The 18,351-nt window shown below is 47.8% G+C and overlaps 1 protein-coding gene across 1 annotated transcript; it reads right to left on the reverse strand.

The window, feature by feature from the left end:
• Positions 1-8,298: 8,298 nt before the first annotated feature.
• On the reverse strand, positions 8,299-18,345 carry Rem1 (RRAD and GEM like GTPase 1). Its single transcript, XM_010628490.1, has 6 exons — positions 17,889-18,345; positions 17,205-17,750; positions 16,101-16,180; positions 11,661-11,862; positions 9,425-9,583; positions 8,299-9,392 (listed from the first exon to the last, which is right to left on the reverse strand). Exons 2-6 carry the CDS (start codon positions 17,542-17,544, stop codon positions 9,280-9,282), a joined length of 894 nt encoding a protein of 297 aa, XP_010626792.1. The 5' UTR covers positions 17,545-17,750; positions 17,889-18,345; the 3' UTR covers positions 8,299-9,279.
• Between the last annotated feature and the right edge of the window lie 6 nt (positions 18,346-18,351).

Genomic DNA, 18,351 nt, shown 5'->3' on the forward strand with positions numbered 1-18,351 from the left:
TTTTTTTTTTTTTGGTACCAGGGATCGAACTCAGGTCCTTGTGCTTGTGAGGCAGGCAGCAGCACCACTGAACTAAATCCCTGGCTCTAATGGATATGACTATAACTACACTTATGGGAAAAAAAGCAAATAATGATCAGACGGATGTTTTTCGGCTTTAATACAGAAAACTCCAAGATAACTTGCTTAAACATTGAAGACGTATTATTTTCCGTAACAGTAAGTCTGGAGGCAGGGCGGTCTCAGGGTTGCTTAGCCCAGTGGTTTGACTTCCTTACCCAGGCCTCAGTGACTTCCTGTCCTGGTCTTGGTTATCTTGTGACTAGTTCTGGTCATAACTGCAAGATCGTTCCAGGCACCACATTTATACATTCCATTCACTAGTTAAAGAAATAGGACTCTGTCTTCCAGCTGCAGGTTTTTTATTTTTGGTCCTGGGTATTGAACTTGGGAACTTTCCCTTATGAGGCAGGCACCACTGAGCTAAATCCCTGGCCTAATGTTTTTTTTTCAATTCTTAGAACCCTCTAGACAACTTTCCTTCACACTTCTTCGGCCAGAGCTGGCTTGTAGGTTTCTCTGCTAAATCAGTCTCTGGCTTAAAGCAATCACGATTTATTTATTCTTTTTTTTTTTTTTTTTTTTTTTTAAAATTTTTGGTACTGGGGATCCAACTCAGATCCTTGTGCTTGCCAGGCAGGTTCTGGAACCATTGAGCTAAATCCCCGGCCCAATCACATTTTATTCTTGATTCCCCAGAGAAGAGGAGAACAAAACTGCAGTTCTGATAATGTGGAAGAAAAAAAAACAAAACAAAACAAAAAAAACCCAGACCAAACATCTGCCACAATTTATAGGGAAGTGGATTGGAAAAATCCAGAAGGATAAACCCCAGACACTCGGGGTGGGTTTGCTCAGGGAGTGGAGCAGGAACTGGGGAGGGATGGGGCCTTGTGAGAGACACTGCAGCTGCCCATCTTCTAACCCTCACCTATTTGGCCCTTACAGCAGCTCTTGTTTGGGGCACCGAGGGGATGAATCATAACTGTCCCACTGCAGGCGTGGCGCTCTCTCTCTTTTTTGCTACACAGCTGCTTTCTCGGTGTCTCTTGTACTGGGCGAAGGGATGTTTATTAGCAAATGATTTCCACTTTGACAAATACAGCATCTGTCTGATGTTTCTCTTCTCTTCTTGCCTGGGGCACAGTCTGAGAATGTGGCGTCTGGACTTTGGCCAGTCATTCCAGCCACGAGGGAAATGTCTGGCGAATCCTGGAGATGCAGACCCAACGTCCTGACATTGGAGGGATGATGAGTCAAGCCTAAATTGCCTACCTCTGGGCATCTGTTAGAGAATGTTCTTACAATAATTCCTATCATGTGAAGCTGCAGCTTTGCAGATAAGTACGTTATATTTTCTACCATATATTCTCTGTTGTTTTGACTTATTTGTATAATGGAAATATATTACCACTACAATTAAAAGTTCAATTTAAAAAATATGCTACCTGGCATTGAGCATCTTTGGCACCCCAGATGTCTGGAAGAGGCACTCCTTCTAGAAAGAGGGGCAGAGGAGAGCAGAAAAAAAGGAACAAGCTGTTCTTCATAATTATGTATTAACCATGGGTGCAAGGGGAGCCTTGCAGGTTGGAGATAGCTGAGAATAAATTTCTCTGTCTCTATCTGTGTTTGGATCAGAAATTATAAAATGGTGGGCCTGGGATTTAGCTCAGTGGTTCCACCGCCTGCCTTGCAGGCACAAGGTCCTGAGTTTGATCACCGGTACCCCCTCCAAAAAAAAAAAAGTGTCAACCTCTGGTCAGAATTTGGATATGTTTTATTGGTGGCTGGTGGACATGTCACCCCAGGGTTTTAAAAAAAGTTTTTTTTTTTTTTGGTACCAGGGATCAAACTCGGGTCCTTGCTCTTAAGAGGCAGGCAGCAGAACCACTGAGCTAAATCCTTGGCCCCAAAATGAGTTGCTTTTTACATGCACATTTTTTTGGGGTACTAGGGATTGAACTTGGGACCTTTTGCTTGGGAGGCAGGCAGCGGAAAATAAATTTGGAATTAGCATCTAGGCACCATGGTGCATGCCTATAATTCCAGCACTTTTGGAGGCCAAGACAGGAGATCACAAGTTTGAGTTCTGTCTGGGTAATTTAATGAGGTCCTGTATCAAAATAAAAAATGAAAAAGAGCTAGAGATGTAGCTCACTGTGAAGGCCCTGGGTTTAATCCCCAATGCTAGTGTGGGGTAGGGGAGGAATTAGCAAGAATTATTTAAGAACTGAGCCAAGTGTGGTGGTGCACACCTGTAATCCAGAATTTGGGAGGCTGAGGCAGAAACTGGCTACATAGTAAGTTTAAGGCCAGCTAAATCCTGTCTCAAAAAAATTTTTTTTTGAGATATTTTACATAAAAATCTGTCTACTACGTTTTAGAAAGAAAACCTGAATGAACCATGTGACGCTTCACTGATGTGTTTCACCTGTGATTCTGTGCGCACTGAGTAATGACCTCTGGTTTTGGCTTCAGAATAAGGTGTGTGTGTGTGTGTGTGTGTGTAAGATTCAACAGTTGTTTCAGAGTGGGGGCAGGTCTTGAAGAAGGCTGGACTCAAGCCGGGCATGGTGGTGCACACCTGTAATCCCAGCACTCGGGAGGCTGAGGCAAGAGGATGCTGTGAGTTCAAGACTAGCCTGAGCTACATAGTGAGTTCTGGGTCAGTCTCAACTACATAGCGAGACCCTGTCTCAAAAAAACCAAAAAACAACAGCAAAAAAAAAAAAAGAAAAAAGAAAAAAGAAGGCTGGACTCGGAGCAGTCACACTCACTTTGAACTGGAAGAATGGAGGAAGAGTTCAGACCAAAGAGCACCATTCACTGCCCTGCTGGGGTACCCGGAGTGCTAACCACCCCAGTAACTGAAGCTCCTGAAGCTGTGCTGCTTGGAGAGGGGGATAATTCTGAGTCAAGTCCTGCATCTGTGAGCAGGGAGTAGTGTTTCCTATAAGGCAGGTAGAGATCTATCCAGTGGAGTTTTGAAGAAGCTGGTGCACCTGGAGCAAAGCATGGGTTTGAGGAAGGGAGACAAGATCAGACTCTGGGGACAGTGTCCCAGCACTCTGACATCACACTGCAGGGAGACCCTTTAAGTTAGGGCCTTCTCTGTGTATCATTAAAACAATATGAGGGTGAGGGGAAGGAACCAGGACCCAGCCACTGTTTTCCCACTATAGCAGGCAGAAAACAGCTCTCTTAAAAGACCAGGTCCTAGTCCTTGGACCTTTCGACTATGTTATGGAGCCTGCGAGTATGCTACGTTACATGGCAAGGGGGAATTAGGCCATAGATGGAATGAAGGCTGCTAGACAGCTGACTCTGAGGTAGGAAGGTGATCCTAGATGGTCTGGGTAGGCTCAGTGCAGTCATGGAGTGAAAGATAGGCAGAAGAGGAGAACCTGAGAGATGGAGGTCAGAGTTGGATGAGACCTGAAGTTATTTTACTCTGAAGATCGAGGAAGGAGCCTTGAGTCAAGGACAGCAGTTAACACCTGGAAACTGGAAAAGACAAGGAAGCAGATTCTCTCCCGGATCCTCTAGGAAGGAACTCAGACCTGCTGACACCCTGAAGTTAACCTGAAGGAGGCCCTGGACCGCCATCCTAGAGAACTATAAATAGCACATCTGTGCTCTTTTAAGCCACAAAGATATTGGTAATTTGTTTTAGCAGCAAGAGGACCAAATTCTCCAGGCCAACTGGACGGTCCATGTGTAAGTGAGATCGAGCTTATTGCCTGTATCTACCTTCTGACAGGTGAGTGAGGCACCTTCAAATGATTGCATTCCCTACTTCCCAGTCACCTTAGTCTGAGATTCTTGGTTGAGACCTCAGATACAAGCTGAACTCACATTTTTTCCTGCCGAATTTCTTAACTCACATCATCTACGACTATAAGAAAATGATTGTTTTTATGCCACTGAGTTTGGGGTGGTTTGTTATGCAATATAGTAACTAGAACCGTGATCCATTTGACGTATAATCCCCTCTATTTTTTTGTTGTAGGCTTTTTTTCTCAGATGGGTTTTCTTCGTGGTACAGCCATGTTAGATCATCAGGGGCCAATCCCGATTAACCTAAGCCAATGACCGTGTGGTCCAGTTCTGGCCAATGAGAAATGAAGTGAAAATCGACAGAGATCTCTGGGAGACAATCCTTGGTAATGAAAGGGAGAAGCTCAGGAAGAAGTGGGCTTCTTGAAAAAAATGGAAACAGAGCTTTTGTACATGGCGAGGGGAGGGGGGGTTAAAGGGAGGGGAAGTGGGAAAGAAAGAGGTGTGAGGTATTGTGAACAGGTGCAGGTTCCCTGTGATAAGTGTTATCATTATGTCTAAAACGTACCAATAAATGTTTTGGTATTCCAAAAAAAAAAAAGAAAAAGAAAAAAGAAAAAAAGAGAAGTGGTCTTCTTATTTCCAGCAGAGCTTGTCATGTCTGAATTTGATGCTTGGAACTGGGGTGGCCATGTTGGGATCCAAAGGGTAGTTAACCCAGGGCAAACTGAAGCTCAGAAAATAACAGAGTGGATGGATGGAGAGAGAATCTCTTCCACATGTGCTCAAAGAGTCATGTATAATGTTCACATTAGCACTGCTTGTAATAGCAAAAACAGTGTCTACCAGGAAAAAAGATAAATAAATCTATGCTTTCACAATGGATACCATATAAAAATAAAATATGGATACAAATAGCAATAAAATTAATCTCATAATTTTGAATATAAGAAATAATGCTAAAGAATATGTAGAATATATTTGAATGAAGCTTAACAGTGAGCAATATTATGCTTCAGATAGTGTACATGTAGGAAAAAGAATAAAGGAATGCACAGAAATTGTATGAATAGCTATAATTTATGAAATGCATATTGTGTATTAGGCATCATGCTAGAAAATGACAGTTTGAATGAATTCTCACACTAATATGTAGAGAGAGTTGAATTATTAATATCCCCACTTTCCAGATGAGAAAGTCGAGGCCTGGAAAAGTGTAATATTTAGGTTGCATATTCCTAAATGTTACAGCATGCTATGGTTTGGTCTAGATGTCCCCCCAAAGCCTCATGTGGTCATAGGTGGCTTTTTCAGAGGTGGCTGAAACTAGATTGTGTGATGGTGGGATTAAGGGCTTGTTATTATTAAACCAGTCCACTGATTGGCTCGGCACTGCCCTAGTCCTGGTGGCCTGGATAAAGGGGCAGAAAGATGCTGCTAAATTTACCTTGTTGCTTTTGATACCATGTGGGCACCATGAATTGTTTCTCCTCTGTGATGTCGCTGTCACGTACCACTCTGCGTTGGAGCCAGCCGATTATGGACTGATACTCTACAAACTGTGAGCTTAAATCAACCCTTGCCCCTTTAACTTTGAATGTTGGGTATTTTGTCTCAGCAAGGAAAGGAAAAGTAACTAACACACAACACATTCCTAAATATGTACCCAGTGCCTACATACACAGGACATTCTCAAATATTCAGAAACATTTAATTCTATGGGGTAGGAATTATCACCTCCAATTTTAAGGTGAAGAAAGGAGGCTGAATAACATCCCAGGTCTCACAGAGACCAAGTGCCCTGAGGTAGGATTGAACGTGGGGTTTTTTCTACACTTGATCTTAGCTAAAAGGCCAAAAAGTGATGGTGGGTTTTTTTCTAGTTCCAAAGCCCATGCTTTTCCACCAACATCTTGTCACATATGAAGCATGGGAACATAAGCCATCACACACACACACACACACACACACACACACACACACACACTCCCCAACCTTGAACTTGAACCAGATGGAACTGGAGAAAACTGCACATTGCTGAACCCAAAGCTCCCACCCTGTCATTAGATTTATTTTTAACTGAACCCTGAACTGAAGAAGGGAACAGTATTCAAACCGAAACTGAACTTGTGTATTTTTTCAAGCTCTTGAGCTAAAATATTCAAATGTTCTTGAGACAAAGACAATCACATGGAGAATTATATCTTCATGCTCCTCTTTGTATATTTTGACTTGTCTAGGGTTACGTGCTTACGACAGAACTGACAGAAGCTTGATTTTTGCTAAAACAGTTATAGAAGAATTTTCCTACCCCTCCTCTTCCCTTCCATTTCCTTCCTGGCAGGGGTTCGGAAGTCCCCATGTCTGCCAGCTGTGACCTCTATGCTCTGTAACCTTCCTTCGCAGCACACGCCCTTGTCGCTGTTTGCAGAATGAAAAGAGTGAGTCGGCCCAGTGAGAGGTATATTTCCTGCCACCCAGGGACAAAGCACTCCAGCCTGGCACTGATTCCTTGGGGGTCTCCAAGCAGAAGCTTTACACTCCTGGCTACAAAATCAAAACTTTCCATCAACAGCAGTGATCTTCAGTATTCTGAGCAGCCCGGCTGGGGTATCTCAGGAGCCAGGTGGCCTTCATCTCATCAGATCAGGGCAGCAGTTTGTGACCCTCCCTCACAGCATGGGGGGAACTCTTTGGAGACTTGGGGGCCCCTGGGGAGATATTCATCTTTCCAGAGCTTTATCATTTTTTCCATAACACCATTCTCCCTTTAAGGTGGAAAGTCCCAGCTGTGGCCAAGAACTCTTCATGGTGTGTGTGTGTGTGTGTGTGTGTGTGTGTGTGTGTGTGTGTACTAAGAATTGAACCCAGGGCTTTTGCACTTAGCTACATTTCTAGCCCTTTTTATTTTTTATTTTTTAATTTTTTTGGTACCAGGGGTTGAACTCCGGCCCTTAGGCTTAGCAAGGCAGGCGGCAGAACCACTGAGCTAAATCCCCAGTCCCTCTAGCCCTTTTCAAAAAGTATTTTATTTTGAGGTGGGATCTCACTAAGTCACCAAGTTGCCCAAGCTGGACTTGAACTTGTGATCCTTTTGTCTTAACCTCACAGAGTGCTGGGATGATAAAGTGTGAGTTACCACACCCAGGGTCTCTTAATGTACTTTTGTTCTCTGTCCTGTCCCCAGCCCATGCAGCAGGCAGCAGGGCACAGGGCAAAGACTCCTCCACTTTTATGCCAGTCTGTCTGGGCTTGCTGCAATATAGGTGAGCCTTTAACACCGTGGGAGCAGATGTCTCTATGTGAATTCTGGCCCTACCATTTGCTCACTATGCAACCCTGGTAGGTTCAGCCCCTATCACTTTGTAATTATTTTATTCATCTATTTGTTGTCTAGTCTGCTTCCCCCACCAGGCTGTGGTGAGCTCTAAGAAGCAGCAAGTGCCCCCTCCTTGTTGCCACCTCCCAGAGACTGGCACTGTACCCAGCACTGAGTAGGCCCTCAATAAATACTTGTGGATAAAGAAAGGAGTGACTGTGGCCGTCCTTTTGTTTCTAAAGCTGACTCTGGCCCTTCATCTGGCCTACATTTTTCCGGGTTTGATATCATTTTTTCCACTCCTGTCTACTGCCGGCTGCTTCTGCCAACTTTCCACAGCTAGGGCCCTCCCCCACTGCCAATAGTGGCCGGAGACAGCTTGGGGTGGGGGAGACCCTACTCCCCTTCCCTTCCCTGGGCTGTTGTTGGGATGGGGAAAAGGTATCGCTTGCACCTAGCTGGCAAGCCCTGGTGTGTGTGTGCGTGGGTCTCTGGGGGAAAGGGGAGCGGCTCACTGGGACGTGGTGGTCAATGTGCTGGGCTGAGGCGACTGTCTGGCAGGCATCTGGTTGGGGGCAGGCATGTCAGGCGTGTCAGGCGCCAGAGACAAGATGGTCCAAACGCTTGCATCTTGTTCTCTTCTCAAAGCAGTGACACCCGCCCCTCTCTCAGCTGGAAACTCCTGACCTACACCCAGCCCTGTCCCAGTCAGGCTGGACACCTTGCTATCTTCTGCCTTCCTCATAGCCATGAGGAGGTCGCAAGGGTCACCCTTACTGGCTGGATGACCTTGGGGTGGGTGGGTACTCACTCCCTGAATAATTGGGCTTCAGTTTTCATATTTGGAAAATGAGTGGATTGGACTAAATTGGGGTCTATCCAGAGGGATTAAATGGATCAAGTTTCATGGAATTTATGCCCCATCAGCCCTTAAATTGTATGCAAAACTCTGTTGAAAGTTTGTCTCCCTCACATGCTATAGTGTTTTGTCACTTTTTTTTTCTTTTTCTATTTTCTTTTCTTTTTCTTTTTTGGTACTAGGATCATTGCTTGCAAGGCAGGGAGTGGCACCACTGAGCTAAATCCCTGGCCCTGCTGTGTTTTCTTTTTCTTTTTCTTCTTTTTTTGCAGTGCTGGGGATGGAGCTCCAGGCTTCATACATGGTAGATAGGTGCTCTAGTCTTTAATTCATTGGATGTAGGGTAAATCATCCAGGCTGGCCTCAGCTCCCAAGTACCCTGTCACATTCTTAAGGAGGACTGGACTGTGGATAATCTGGGTACAGATACTTGCGGAAGAAGACTGGGTTGGAATCCTAGCTACTTCACTGAGAGCAGTTGTATTATCCTGGGGGTCCACTGTCCTGGGCCTTGGTTTCCTAATTAATCAAACCAGGTTAATGGTAACCTTCTCCTCCCAGGCAAAGATTAATAGTCGCACCAGCTTAGTACACAACACCCACAACTGCCAGCTATTACGTTAGCAGAAAGAGAGCTAAGATTCTTTCCATACAATGTTTTGTGAAGCTATAATCCAGAAAATGAATTAAGGAGAAAATAGTGGGTCACACTGAGCTGTGATTGGCAGCGATCCTGAGTGTGTCTCAAAGATAGGCACCATACCCAGTGGTTGAGAGAGGGCCTCAGCACTCAACTGGCCTGCCATCTTATTGGTTGGCTTGGACACAAAGCCAGCAGGACAAACCACCAAGTCTGTAGGCAGCGTAGATGGGAGGACAAGAGGAAGAAATGTCTGGATAGCCCAAGGAGGCGTCTGGGCACTCAGAGAGGTCAGCCTTCTGGACTGGTTTATTGTGGGGGTTTCTGAGAATAGGTCAGAGCCTAGAGACAAGGGAAATTCTTATAAAAAGGCACCCATTATTTTAAAAACACCCAACTTTGCACCGTCTTGAAGCTTTGGCCTATAGTCTGTCCCTCACTTTCCCAAGCCGAGTGCTCCTCGAGGCTCTAGTTCTGAGCGATGCTCGGGCCATCAAGGCAGCCAGCAGGTAGGGACCAAGGTGCGGACTTTGGGCCACGCTGCTCTTGCTCCTCGGTAGCTTCGGGGAAGCTCAGACTTCATCCCAATGTCCCATCATCTCCAGAAGGGGGGGGGTGGCTTCAGAGCACAGCTAGATTGTGGCAGGACTTGGAGCGGGCTTTGAGTGCCCGGCGGCGGGCACTGCGGGCCGTCAGGCGAGCCAGAAAGCGACGAGCACGCTGGCCGAAAGTAAATGGGGAGGGGAGGAGGTGTGAAGGGAGGGCACCCGCCGTCGCGGTGCTGAGGGCTCCTGGGCCGCGATGTCTTTGCGACGCAGGCGAAGCTGGCGCACCACGCCCTCGAAGAGCTCGGCCACGTTGTGCTGCAGTGCTGCGGAGGTCTCAATGAACTTGCAGTCGAACACCACAGCGCAGGCGCGGCCCTCTGAGGGGCGTGGTCAGGCAGGAGGGGTGGAGCCACAGCCAGAAAGTGACACGAAGGTGGAAAGAGCCAAATTCAGTGTCTACTCGGGATAATTTTCCCTTAACTCATACCTGATGCTGGTGTCAGGGAAATCAGATAAATCATACCGGGTGTGGAGGAGTTAGTTCACACTAGGCACTGATGCTGGTGTCTGGGAAGACCCGGAGGTTAGGACGGGGGTTGAGTGCTAGAGTAAGAGGCCTAACTTCCCAGGTATTGGAATTACCTGGAGAAGTTTGTTAAAATTCAGATTCTTGTGCCTACCTTCAGGGATTCAGATTCTTTAGGTTTGGGATGAGGTCTGGGAACCTGTGTTTTAACAAAATCTATGGATTCTGTTGCAGTTTTTGGATATCTGTCCACTGAGAACATGGCTTTCTATCTCCAGGATGCCACTGGGCCAGCAGGCAGGGTCTCAGTACATTTCTGAGGGACTGGTGACTCTGGGAAACTGGATTTCCCTGTCTGGATCTGGCTTTCCATATTTTTTTAGGTTTACTCCAAGAGTAGGGCCATTTTAAGATCTTTACTGGCCCTATCAGAAATATGAAACATTAAATTATTCCCCATCACACTATAAATATAATTCATATATAATTTAGAAAGAATTGGTTTGTAATTTCTGGCTGATACAATATATTTTTTTAGACAAAGTTTTATGAAATTTGAATTTATAATTTTCTCATTTTATTGTGGAGTCACTATAATGAGCTCTTTAATTTTTTTTGGGGGGTGTATTTTGAGACAGGGTCTCACTATGTAGTTGAAACTGACCTGAAACTCACTATGTAGCCCAGGCAGGTCTTGAACTCACAGCGATTCTCCTGCCTCAGCCTCCAGAGTGCTGGGATTATAGCCATGCGCCACCACGCCCGGCTAATCTCTTTAAATTCTTAAATGCAAGTCCTTGAAAAGCTGGTCAGCACTGGGGCTACCAAGACTGATAAAGTGCCTCTGGTTAAGGGCATGTAGAGCCATGGGGGATTTCTCTCTCTCCTTTTTGGACGCCCCCTGCCCCAAAGAGCCTGAGCTCCACCTCCTTCCTGGGTGTCAGGTGTTCCTACACCTGCTTCCTTGTGCCTTCATCCTCTACTGGGACACCCGGTGGCAGAGCTGCAGTGGGAGAGCATGGGAACAGGTGAGGAAGCTGGGCAGGTGACCAGTCCCTGAGCAGGTGCCCAGCAGTGGCACCTGCAGGGCCCTCCCTGTGTTTACACTAGGGTGGGTTCCCTGGGCCCCAGGCTGGCCTGATGAATGAGACAGAGCCTGGAAGAGTGGCAGAGGTGAAGAGTAGGAGGTCTCCAGCCCCATCACTTCTGACCTCTGAGAAGACAAGAGATGGGAGGAGGTGGGTGGAGGCCGGAGGTGTGGGCACAGGTGGGCTGGCGTGGTTGAGGCAGGAGGGAGGCCTGACTTTGTTCCTCTCCCTTCTCTGTGGAGCCATTGCTGTGGTATGGGGGAAGGCCGGTGCCTGGGTCACAGGGATCTGGGGCTTTGGAGGGCACAGGACAGGATATAGAGTGATCTCTGGCCAGGGAGAAAGGGTGTGAGCTTGTGGGGTCCAGGCAGAAGCCCAAGTGGGCTCAGCTCGGCCAAGACAGCCTGAGGATGTCACCTTATCCTAGATGGGCTGTCAGGGTCACCCATGGGTGAGCCTGATGAGCGGCTAGATGCAGAGACTCAGGCTGGCCCTGACCTGGGCAGCCTGGGGGTCCCCATGAGGGGATTTTTAAGCAGAGAAGTGACAAGGTCAGCTCTGGCTCTGGAAAACTGAGTTGGAGAGGACAGCAGATTGAGTGGGGCCGAGAAGAAGCAGAAGGCTGATCCAGGACAAAGTGGAGATACCAGGACTGGGCAGAGGCTGTGGGCAAGCAGGGAGAGAGTGTAGGGAGCCTGCCAGGACCCTGGACGGCTGGGGATGGTCCCTAGCGGGCAGGCTCAGCCAATGGGCTTGCAGAATGGCGGTGGATGGGGAGGAGCAGCGGTGTGGCGGAGAGACCTGCGGTAGGGGCGGGATGAGCTGGGGAGGGTGTCTCACCTTCCACGGAGACTTCTCTGCAGCGGGCCAGGTCGGCCTTGTTGCCCACGAGGATGATGGGCACGTGGTCCGCCCGGTGCGCGCGCCGCAGCTGGATGCGGAGCTCCGAGGCGCTCTCAAAGCTGCTGCGGTCTGCGATGGAGTACACGATGACGTAGGCGCTGCCCATCTGCAGGCAGGACTCTGGGCTCCAGCTTTCTTCCTGCAGGGCGGGACCCCAGCCCGCTCCTTAGAGGGCGCTCAGGCCCTGACTGGGAAGGAGGCTGGCTTGGTTTGATGGGCGGAATAAGTTTGAGGTTATACCAAGAGCAGGTTTTGGGGCACACATGCTTTCATAATTTTCTGAGTCACTTTGGAAAAATCACTGATCTTCTCTGAGCCTGAGTTTCTCGGCTTGAAAAACTGAGTGGACATTCCTTTACTTCATACTTTCATTCACTGCTTACTTCTGTAGGCTGACACTGGCAGCAAAGATTTCTGTGGTTCTCCTTGGCAAGGAGGGTTTCGGCTTTGCCTGTTCAGCAATTTTATCTGATTTCTGAGGAGGGTTTAGCTTTACCAGACAGTTTATCAGGCCTTCTGCAGCCTCTAGAATTGAGACAGAAAAGAAGAGAAGCGAGGACAGAAAGTATCTTCAGGGAAGGCCTTTTTCAGGGCAGTTTTGAAGAGAGAGGTGAAGGAGCAACTCTGGAGTGCCTAAGTGGTGATCAAAATAGACAGCTGAATGTTTAAATAAAAAGTTATTATGGTAAAAGACGCTTTGTTATGAAACCCCCTCAAAATACTCTCTCATGTTAACACTTATCCTACCATACTTGCCACTTCCTGAAGCAGTTCTGGAAGTCTCTCATGAGTGTCTTCGCGAGATGTGACTTCAAAAAACATGGTGAATACTTCTGCCAAATGCCATACAACAGAAAAGAAGGCTTTTAAAAACATACAGTGTGTATGGACCTCATCTACCTTACGCACTGGATCTAGTGTTGCCTGACTTCTGGTTAGTCCTCAAAGTCAAAATGACTATGAAGTGTGAAGATTTGGAATGGAGTCGGGACACTGGGCAGCCACAACAGGCTGATACTCCTTCCAGACTTCTAGAGCAGCTTCAGAGGATGATAAGAATGCTGGGATAAGTGTGTTCAAAGTCCGGGGGAGTATTTTGAGAGGGATTACTAGCTGCAATGTGTCTTTTACTGTAAGAATTATTTTTAAAATTAAATATTCACTGTGTTTTCATTATTCATCATCACATTCACTTTTGCTTTTCTTTTCTTTCCTTTTTTTTTTTTTTTTTTTTTTGAGAAGGGGTTTCTCTTTGCATTTCACATTTTTTTTTTTTTGAGACAGGGTCTCTCTATGCAGTTCAGGCTGGCCTTTAACTCACTATGTAGCCCAGGCTGGCCTTGAACTCACAGTATCCTCCTGCCTCAGCCTCCCAAGTGCTGGGATTCCAGGTGTGCGCCACCACACTTGCCTTCACTTTTTCCTGTATAGAAGAATGTAACTTTAGAGTTTTTCTGATAACACCTTATAAGTTCAACTCATAAATTCAGATGGGGGGGAGTGGCAAGGGGCACTTTGAGAAGTGGAGTCTTTTCAAGTTGTTTGACCAGAGAAAGGAAAGAACTGGAGTGATTTTGATATTCCCTTCTGGATGGTAGTAATTTACCAAGGACAGCACTAGAGAGTGGGCCATATGGGTGATAGCCTTGTGTTTAATAAGACATAGTTGCTGCCTTCAAGAAATTTATGGTCTAGAAAAGAGACCATGGGAATGGAAGGTAATAATGCACTGCAGTCAGTACCATGAACAGAGGCATCTGCTGGACGGGCCACAGGGGTGGGGTGGTCAGAAAAACAACATGGCAGAGTATAGGAGGGCTTCCTAGTGGTCTGGTGAGTAATGTTTGAGAGGCTGAGCAGGCCAAACAGGAGAGGAGATTACAGATAAAGAGGGAGAGTCAGAGCTAAGGCCTAGAATAGGAGGGACTGAGGGTAGTAGGAGTATTGGCTATAAGGGAGGAAGAAGCCAGAAACATTTTCTAACCAAATAAGATAGACAAATAGGAAAATATCAGATCATCATCAACATCAGTGTCAAAGGAGTAGACTCTCAGCAACCATACTGATTATTCCCCAGTGGAGTCATACAGATGTGGGTTCTCAACCTTGACATGTACGGATTCCTTCCTCCTTCTTAGTTTGTTTCCCCATCTGTGGAATGAGAGGGTGGATCTTGACCATTCATTCACTAATTGTATAAATATGTATGGAGAATTTGTTATGTGTATCCGGATCATAAAAGCCAGTTGATGCACAGATTGGTAGATAAGAACCCATTAGTAGAATGACTAAAAATATAATTTCTAGATCCCCACTTTTAGATGGTCTTATTCATTAGGTTTGGGATAAGGCTTAAGAATTTTATTTATTTATTTTTTGTGAGGTGCTACAATTGCACCCAGAGAGTCTTCACAATGAGCTGCCTACAAAGATCTTTTTAGCTTTTTAGACAGAGTCTTGCTAAGTTGCCCAGGCTGAGCGCAAACTTGTGATCCTTTTGGATCGGCTCTTGAGTCCTGGGATTATTGGCCTTCACCACACTGACTGGCTAAGAATTTGATATTTAACATTCTCAACGTGACCCTGCTGGCCAGCCAAGCTAGGGCACTACCAGATGAGCCAAAAGCCCACCTAGTTTAGTCAGATACTGCCTTTCTGACATCAGAGTATCATCTTGCCCACGGATGGAAAGGACAGATGCTTAGTCCAGTAAGGCTGCCACTGCTGAGCCATCTCTGGGAATGCCCTTCAACCAGGGAGACTGAAGGAAAAGCGAAGGACAGAGGAGAGGAGAAAACATTCTCAGGGCCAAACAGCAAGCTGTGCACAACTCCCAGGTCTTGCCTTCTGGTCCAGTATCTTTCCTTACTTGTCCACAGAGTGGAACTCTCAGTCTGATCACTCTTCTTAACCCCACTGAACTCTGCCCCCACAGAACTCTCAATTGCACCCAACAAGTGGTGCAGTCGTGCTTTCCTGCCAGCCTGTGAACTCCATGAAGCCAGAAGACAATACCTGTCAGGTTCACTCCAGCATCCTGGCCCACAGCAGACACCCAGAAAGTATTTCCGAATGCATGGGTGGATGGATGAAGAAGTGAAACATGAGCTGAAGGTTCAGAAGGTGATGTACCCGAAGGGAACGGTCTGGGGTTTTGTAGATCTGGGTTTGAATCCTACTTTCTCTTTGGGAGCTTGGGACACATTATTTAACCTCTTTGGGCTTCAGTTTCTCATCAGAATACTCCCATTGTAATTGTTTTGACTGAATGTTATATATGCAATGCTTCTACATCTGGTGGAAGAAGATGGTCTGTTCATGTCAGCTGCTGTTATAAGAATCATCACAAGTAAGCTCATTTGGACCTGGGTTTCCTTTTACGTTTGTTAAAAGGAATTGGCTACATGGCTCATTCATTGTCTTTTTTTGGGCTCATCCGAGGAGCTGCCGGCTATTGTCAATCATCCCCCTGCCCTCTTAAGCCCCACCCCATGGATGGGGGCTCCCTGAGTATTAGGGGAGGGGCCTGCCCAGAGAGAGATGGCATCCCAGGTTGTTTTTGCATCCTTCTCTTTGCTTAGGTGTATTTTCTCAAAATTCTACAATAAGTGTTATCACCTAAGTAGCACGAGAAAAGAAAAACCCAAATAAGATAAAATCATTTAAAGGAGACATGTCCTTGTGTGCTGTTCACTTCTTGCTCTGGAAGTGGATACAGAAGAATGCACTTCAGTTTCCTTTTTCACTAATTACCAAGGTATAACTTAAGAATTGTCACATACAATTCTCCACCCTGTGGAGCAATTTTTCCTTCATGCTCTGAACTGGGCTCACCCCTGTGGAACTGCATATGAAATTTTAAAAAATCAGTTGATGATGGTCTCAGTGGTAGAGTGTATGCTTAACATGCAAGAAGCCCTGGGTTTGATCCTAGCACGGAAAACAAAAAAAGCAACAGCAACAAACAACAACAGCAACAAAATCAGCTGATGATGAAGGCAGGAATAATTGACTCATTTGTTGGATGAGAAAAATGAAAATTAGAGTGCATAAGTTAATTGCACAAAGCTATGTAATGAATAATAAAAAGAAGGGGAATTTCAACCATAGGCATTTGTGTGCCAAAGCCAGTGTTTCTTCCTCTGTATTGTGGGTGGGTGGGCCAGGATGAGGGGTGGGGAGCACGTCCTAAGGTGGCTACTGGAAGGGGGTCGGTGGGGTATGAAGTTCTTCTGCCTCTGGAAAGGCTGTGCTAGGGGGAGGGGATGCTGAGGAGGGACCCTGCCCTGACTCCTGCTCTTTGTGTCTCAGGAGGGGACAGAAGTCTGATATTTGGCTCAGCACCCTTCCCCACCAATCCTACTTGCAACGCCATACCAGTTTCTCGGCCTCCCAGGTGTCCATGACCACCAGTGTGGTGTCCTCTCCGTCCACTGTGAGGGTCCTCTCATACACATCTGCAACCAATGGAAGAGGTGGCTCTCAGGGAGGAGGGCAGGCCTTCACAGCACGTGGGCTCCCTAGTCTCCCTTTCTGGTGAGGTCCCCCCAATCCTTGAGGTACTCACCACACTGTCAAGAAGCTTCAGAGGAGCCCCACCCCCCACCCCCTTCAGCACAGCACTTGGCACTTGTTAGGTGCTGGGGAGATTGGTTTGGTTGATTAAATGAGCGAGGCAGTGGAGTTAAAGGTGATCTGGGAATTCTCCCTTTCCTGCTGTGGTCTCTGGGATGTCTCCTCCCAGTCTACAAGCTCAGCTTGTGATTCAGGCAGGTCATGTTAGCCTCTCTGGGCCCCAGTTTCCTCATCTGTAACACCTGTAAGTATACACACGTACACCTTTCATAACAGGTCTCAGGTCTCACTTACAGGAGGGTCGAGGCTGGAGGAGCCTGGCCAGATTGTCCCCACCTTCTCTTTGCTTTCAACCAGCCTCCTCCCCACTCACCCTGTGTCCTCTCAGCCAGTGCTGCATTCCTTCTGTCCCATCAAACTGAGGCCCCTGGCCCTGTTAGTTCATTGCATTTCCTGGGACCAAAGCATCCCAGGGCCCAGAACCGGAGTTATGGGAGTCTCCATTGTGGGAAGATGCTGTAGGTCATGGTGCCCATGACTGGGTATCTGTGGAACTGGGAGGGTCTGAGGGTCTGGGGGACCTGGCACTGGCAGTTCCTGAGCTGAGCAGAATCCACCATTTCTTGACACTGATAGTTTTTAGAACTTTTCCCCTCATGAATTATGTTTCTTATCCATGGGAAATGGGTATACTTTTCACTCCATGGAATTTCCCTCCCCTAGACCGTGGTGCTGCACAACTCTAGGTGAGCATCATTTATCTCATGGTCTGTGTGATAATGCCACTTCAAGTTGCACAGTGCGTGCCTGACTTGTACAACTGTTCTCGGCAGTCCTGTGCCTTGGTGACAGGCCTTTCACTCCTTTGGCCACATCCCAGCCCATAGCATCTCACAAGGATCCTACCTCCCAGCTGTTCATGGAAGTCCCGCTCTTGCTTCCCTGCAAAGAGGCTGGCCAGGCTGGTCTTCCCTACGCCGGAGTCTCCAAGCAGCACTACTCGGTAGAGGGCCTCCCAGGAGCCTTCAGAGTCGCTGGATTCAGAGGACCAGCTATCTGGGGCAGGTGAGGGTTTCCGGGCAGGAGGGTTGAGGGAGGCTGATTGGCCCAGTGGAGGATGCTGGGATTGCGTGGCGGGTGCTGTGCACAGGCAGCCAGGTCGGTGGCTCCGAGAGGACAGGGGTAGTGGAGTGCTGGCTCTGCGACGCAGGGGGGTTTTTGCTTCTTGCTGGGTGTTTAGTGTCATCCTTAGTGGGAAGTGGCTTTGACCTTCCTTCCTTCCTTCCTTCGTTTCTTCCTTCCTTCCAGAAGGAAGGGCAGTGAGGCAGTTGCTTTGACTTCTTCTAGAAGCTCCTGGGGAGCTGCTGAGATGGCTTCCTCCAGAGTCCCCTCTTGTTCAATGGGAGACACTACAGCTCCTTGGGGTGGGGGTTTTCTGGCTTCAGGGTCCAGCTGGAAGGGTGAGCACAGGGCGTGAGCTCATCCAGAAGCGCACATCCATTTCCCACGCTTGAGGATGACCCACTCCCGATGACACACAGACAGGCAGAGGGGCAGCCCTGAGGTGGAGAGGTCCATTCGTGCACTCACGCGGGAGGACACAGCTCTGCTCCTCGCATCCAGAGCGGGAGACAATCACTGTGCCCCGCAGTGCAACTTCCCCTTTACCGCCTCTCCACTGGTCTCTTTCACTCATTTTGGGTTGGGGGATGCAGGGGAGGTTGAGGGCGCCTGGGGGGTTACTTCCGCTGTCCAGTCCCACCTGGTCTGAGGCGGAGGCAAGACAGGTTAGGTTGGTGCCCTATGGGGACTGGGGGCTGGGGTATCCCCGGCTGTAACCCGAGTGCCCCGGTGCCATGGGAACGGCGTGTCCGGCCCGCCCCCTGCGTGAAAAATTCAGGAGCGGCTGGCGCTACGGCCTCCAGCTGTTGTTGGGGGGCGGGAGCTGTAGACCAGCCAGTCCCCAGGTTTGGTGACAAGACAGGGCCCTGGTTCAGGGACCGGGAGGGGAGCCCACAGGGCCCGGGAACGCATATTCCATCCCTCGAGTTTG

The sequence above is a fragment of the Fukomys damarensis genome, unplaced genomic scaffold, assembly GCF_012274545.1.
Source record: "Fukomys damarensis isolate Sample0158 unplaced genomic scaffold, DMR_v1.0_HiC HiC_scaffold_22, whole genome shotgun sequence".
Taxonomy (NCBI): Eukaryota; Metazoa; Chordata; class Mammalia; order Rodentia; family Bathyergidae; genus Fukomys; species Fukomys damarensis.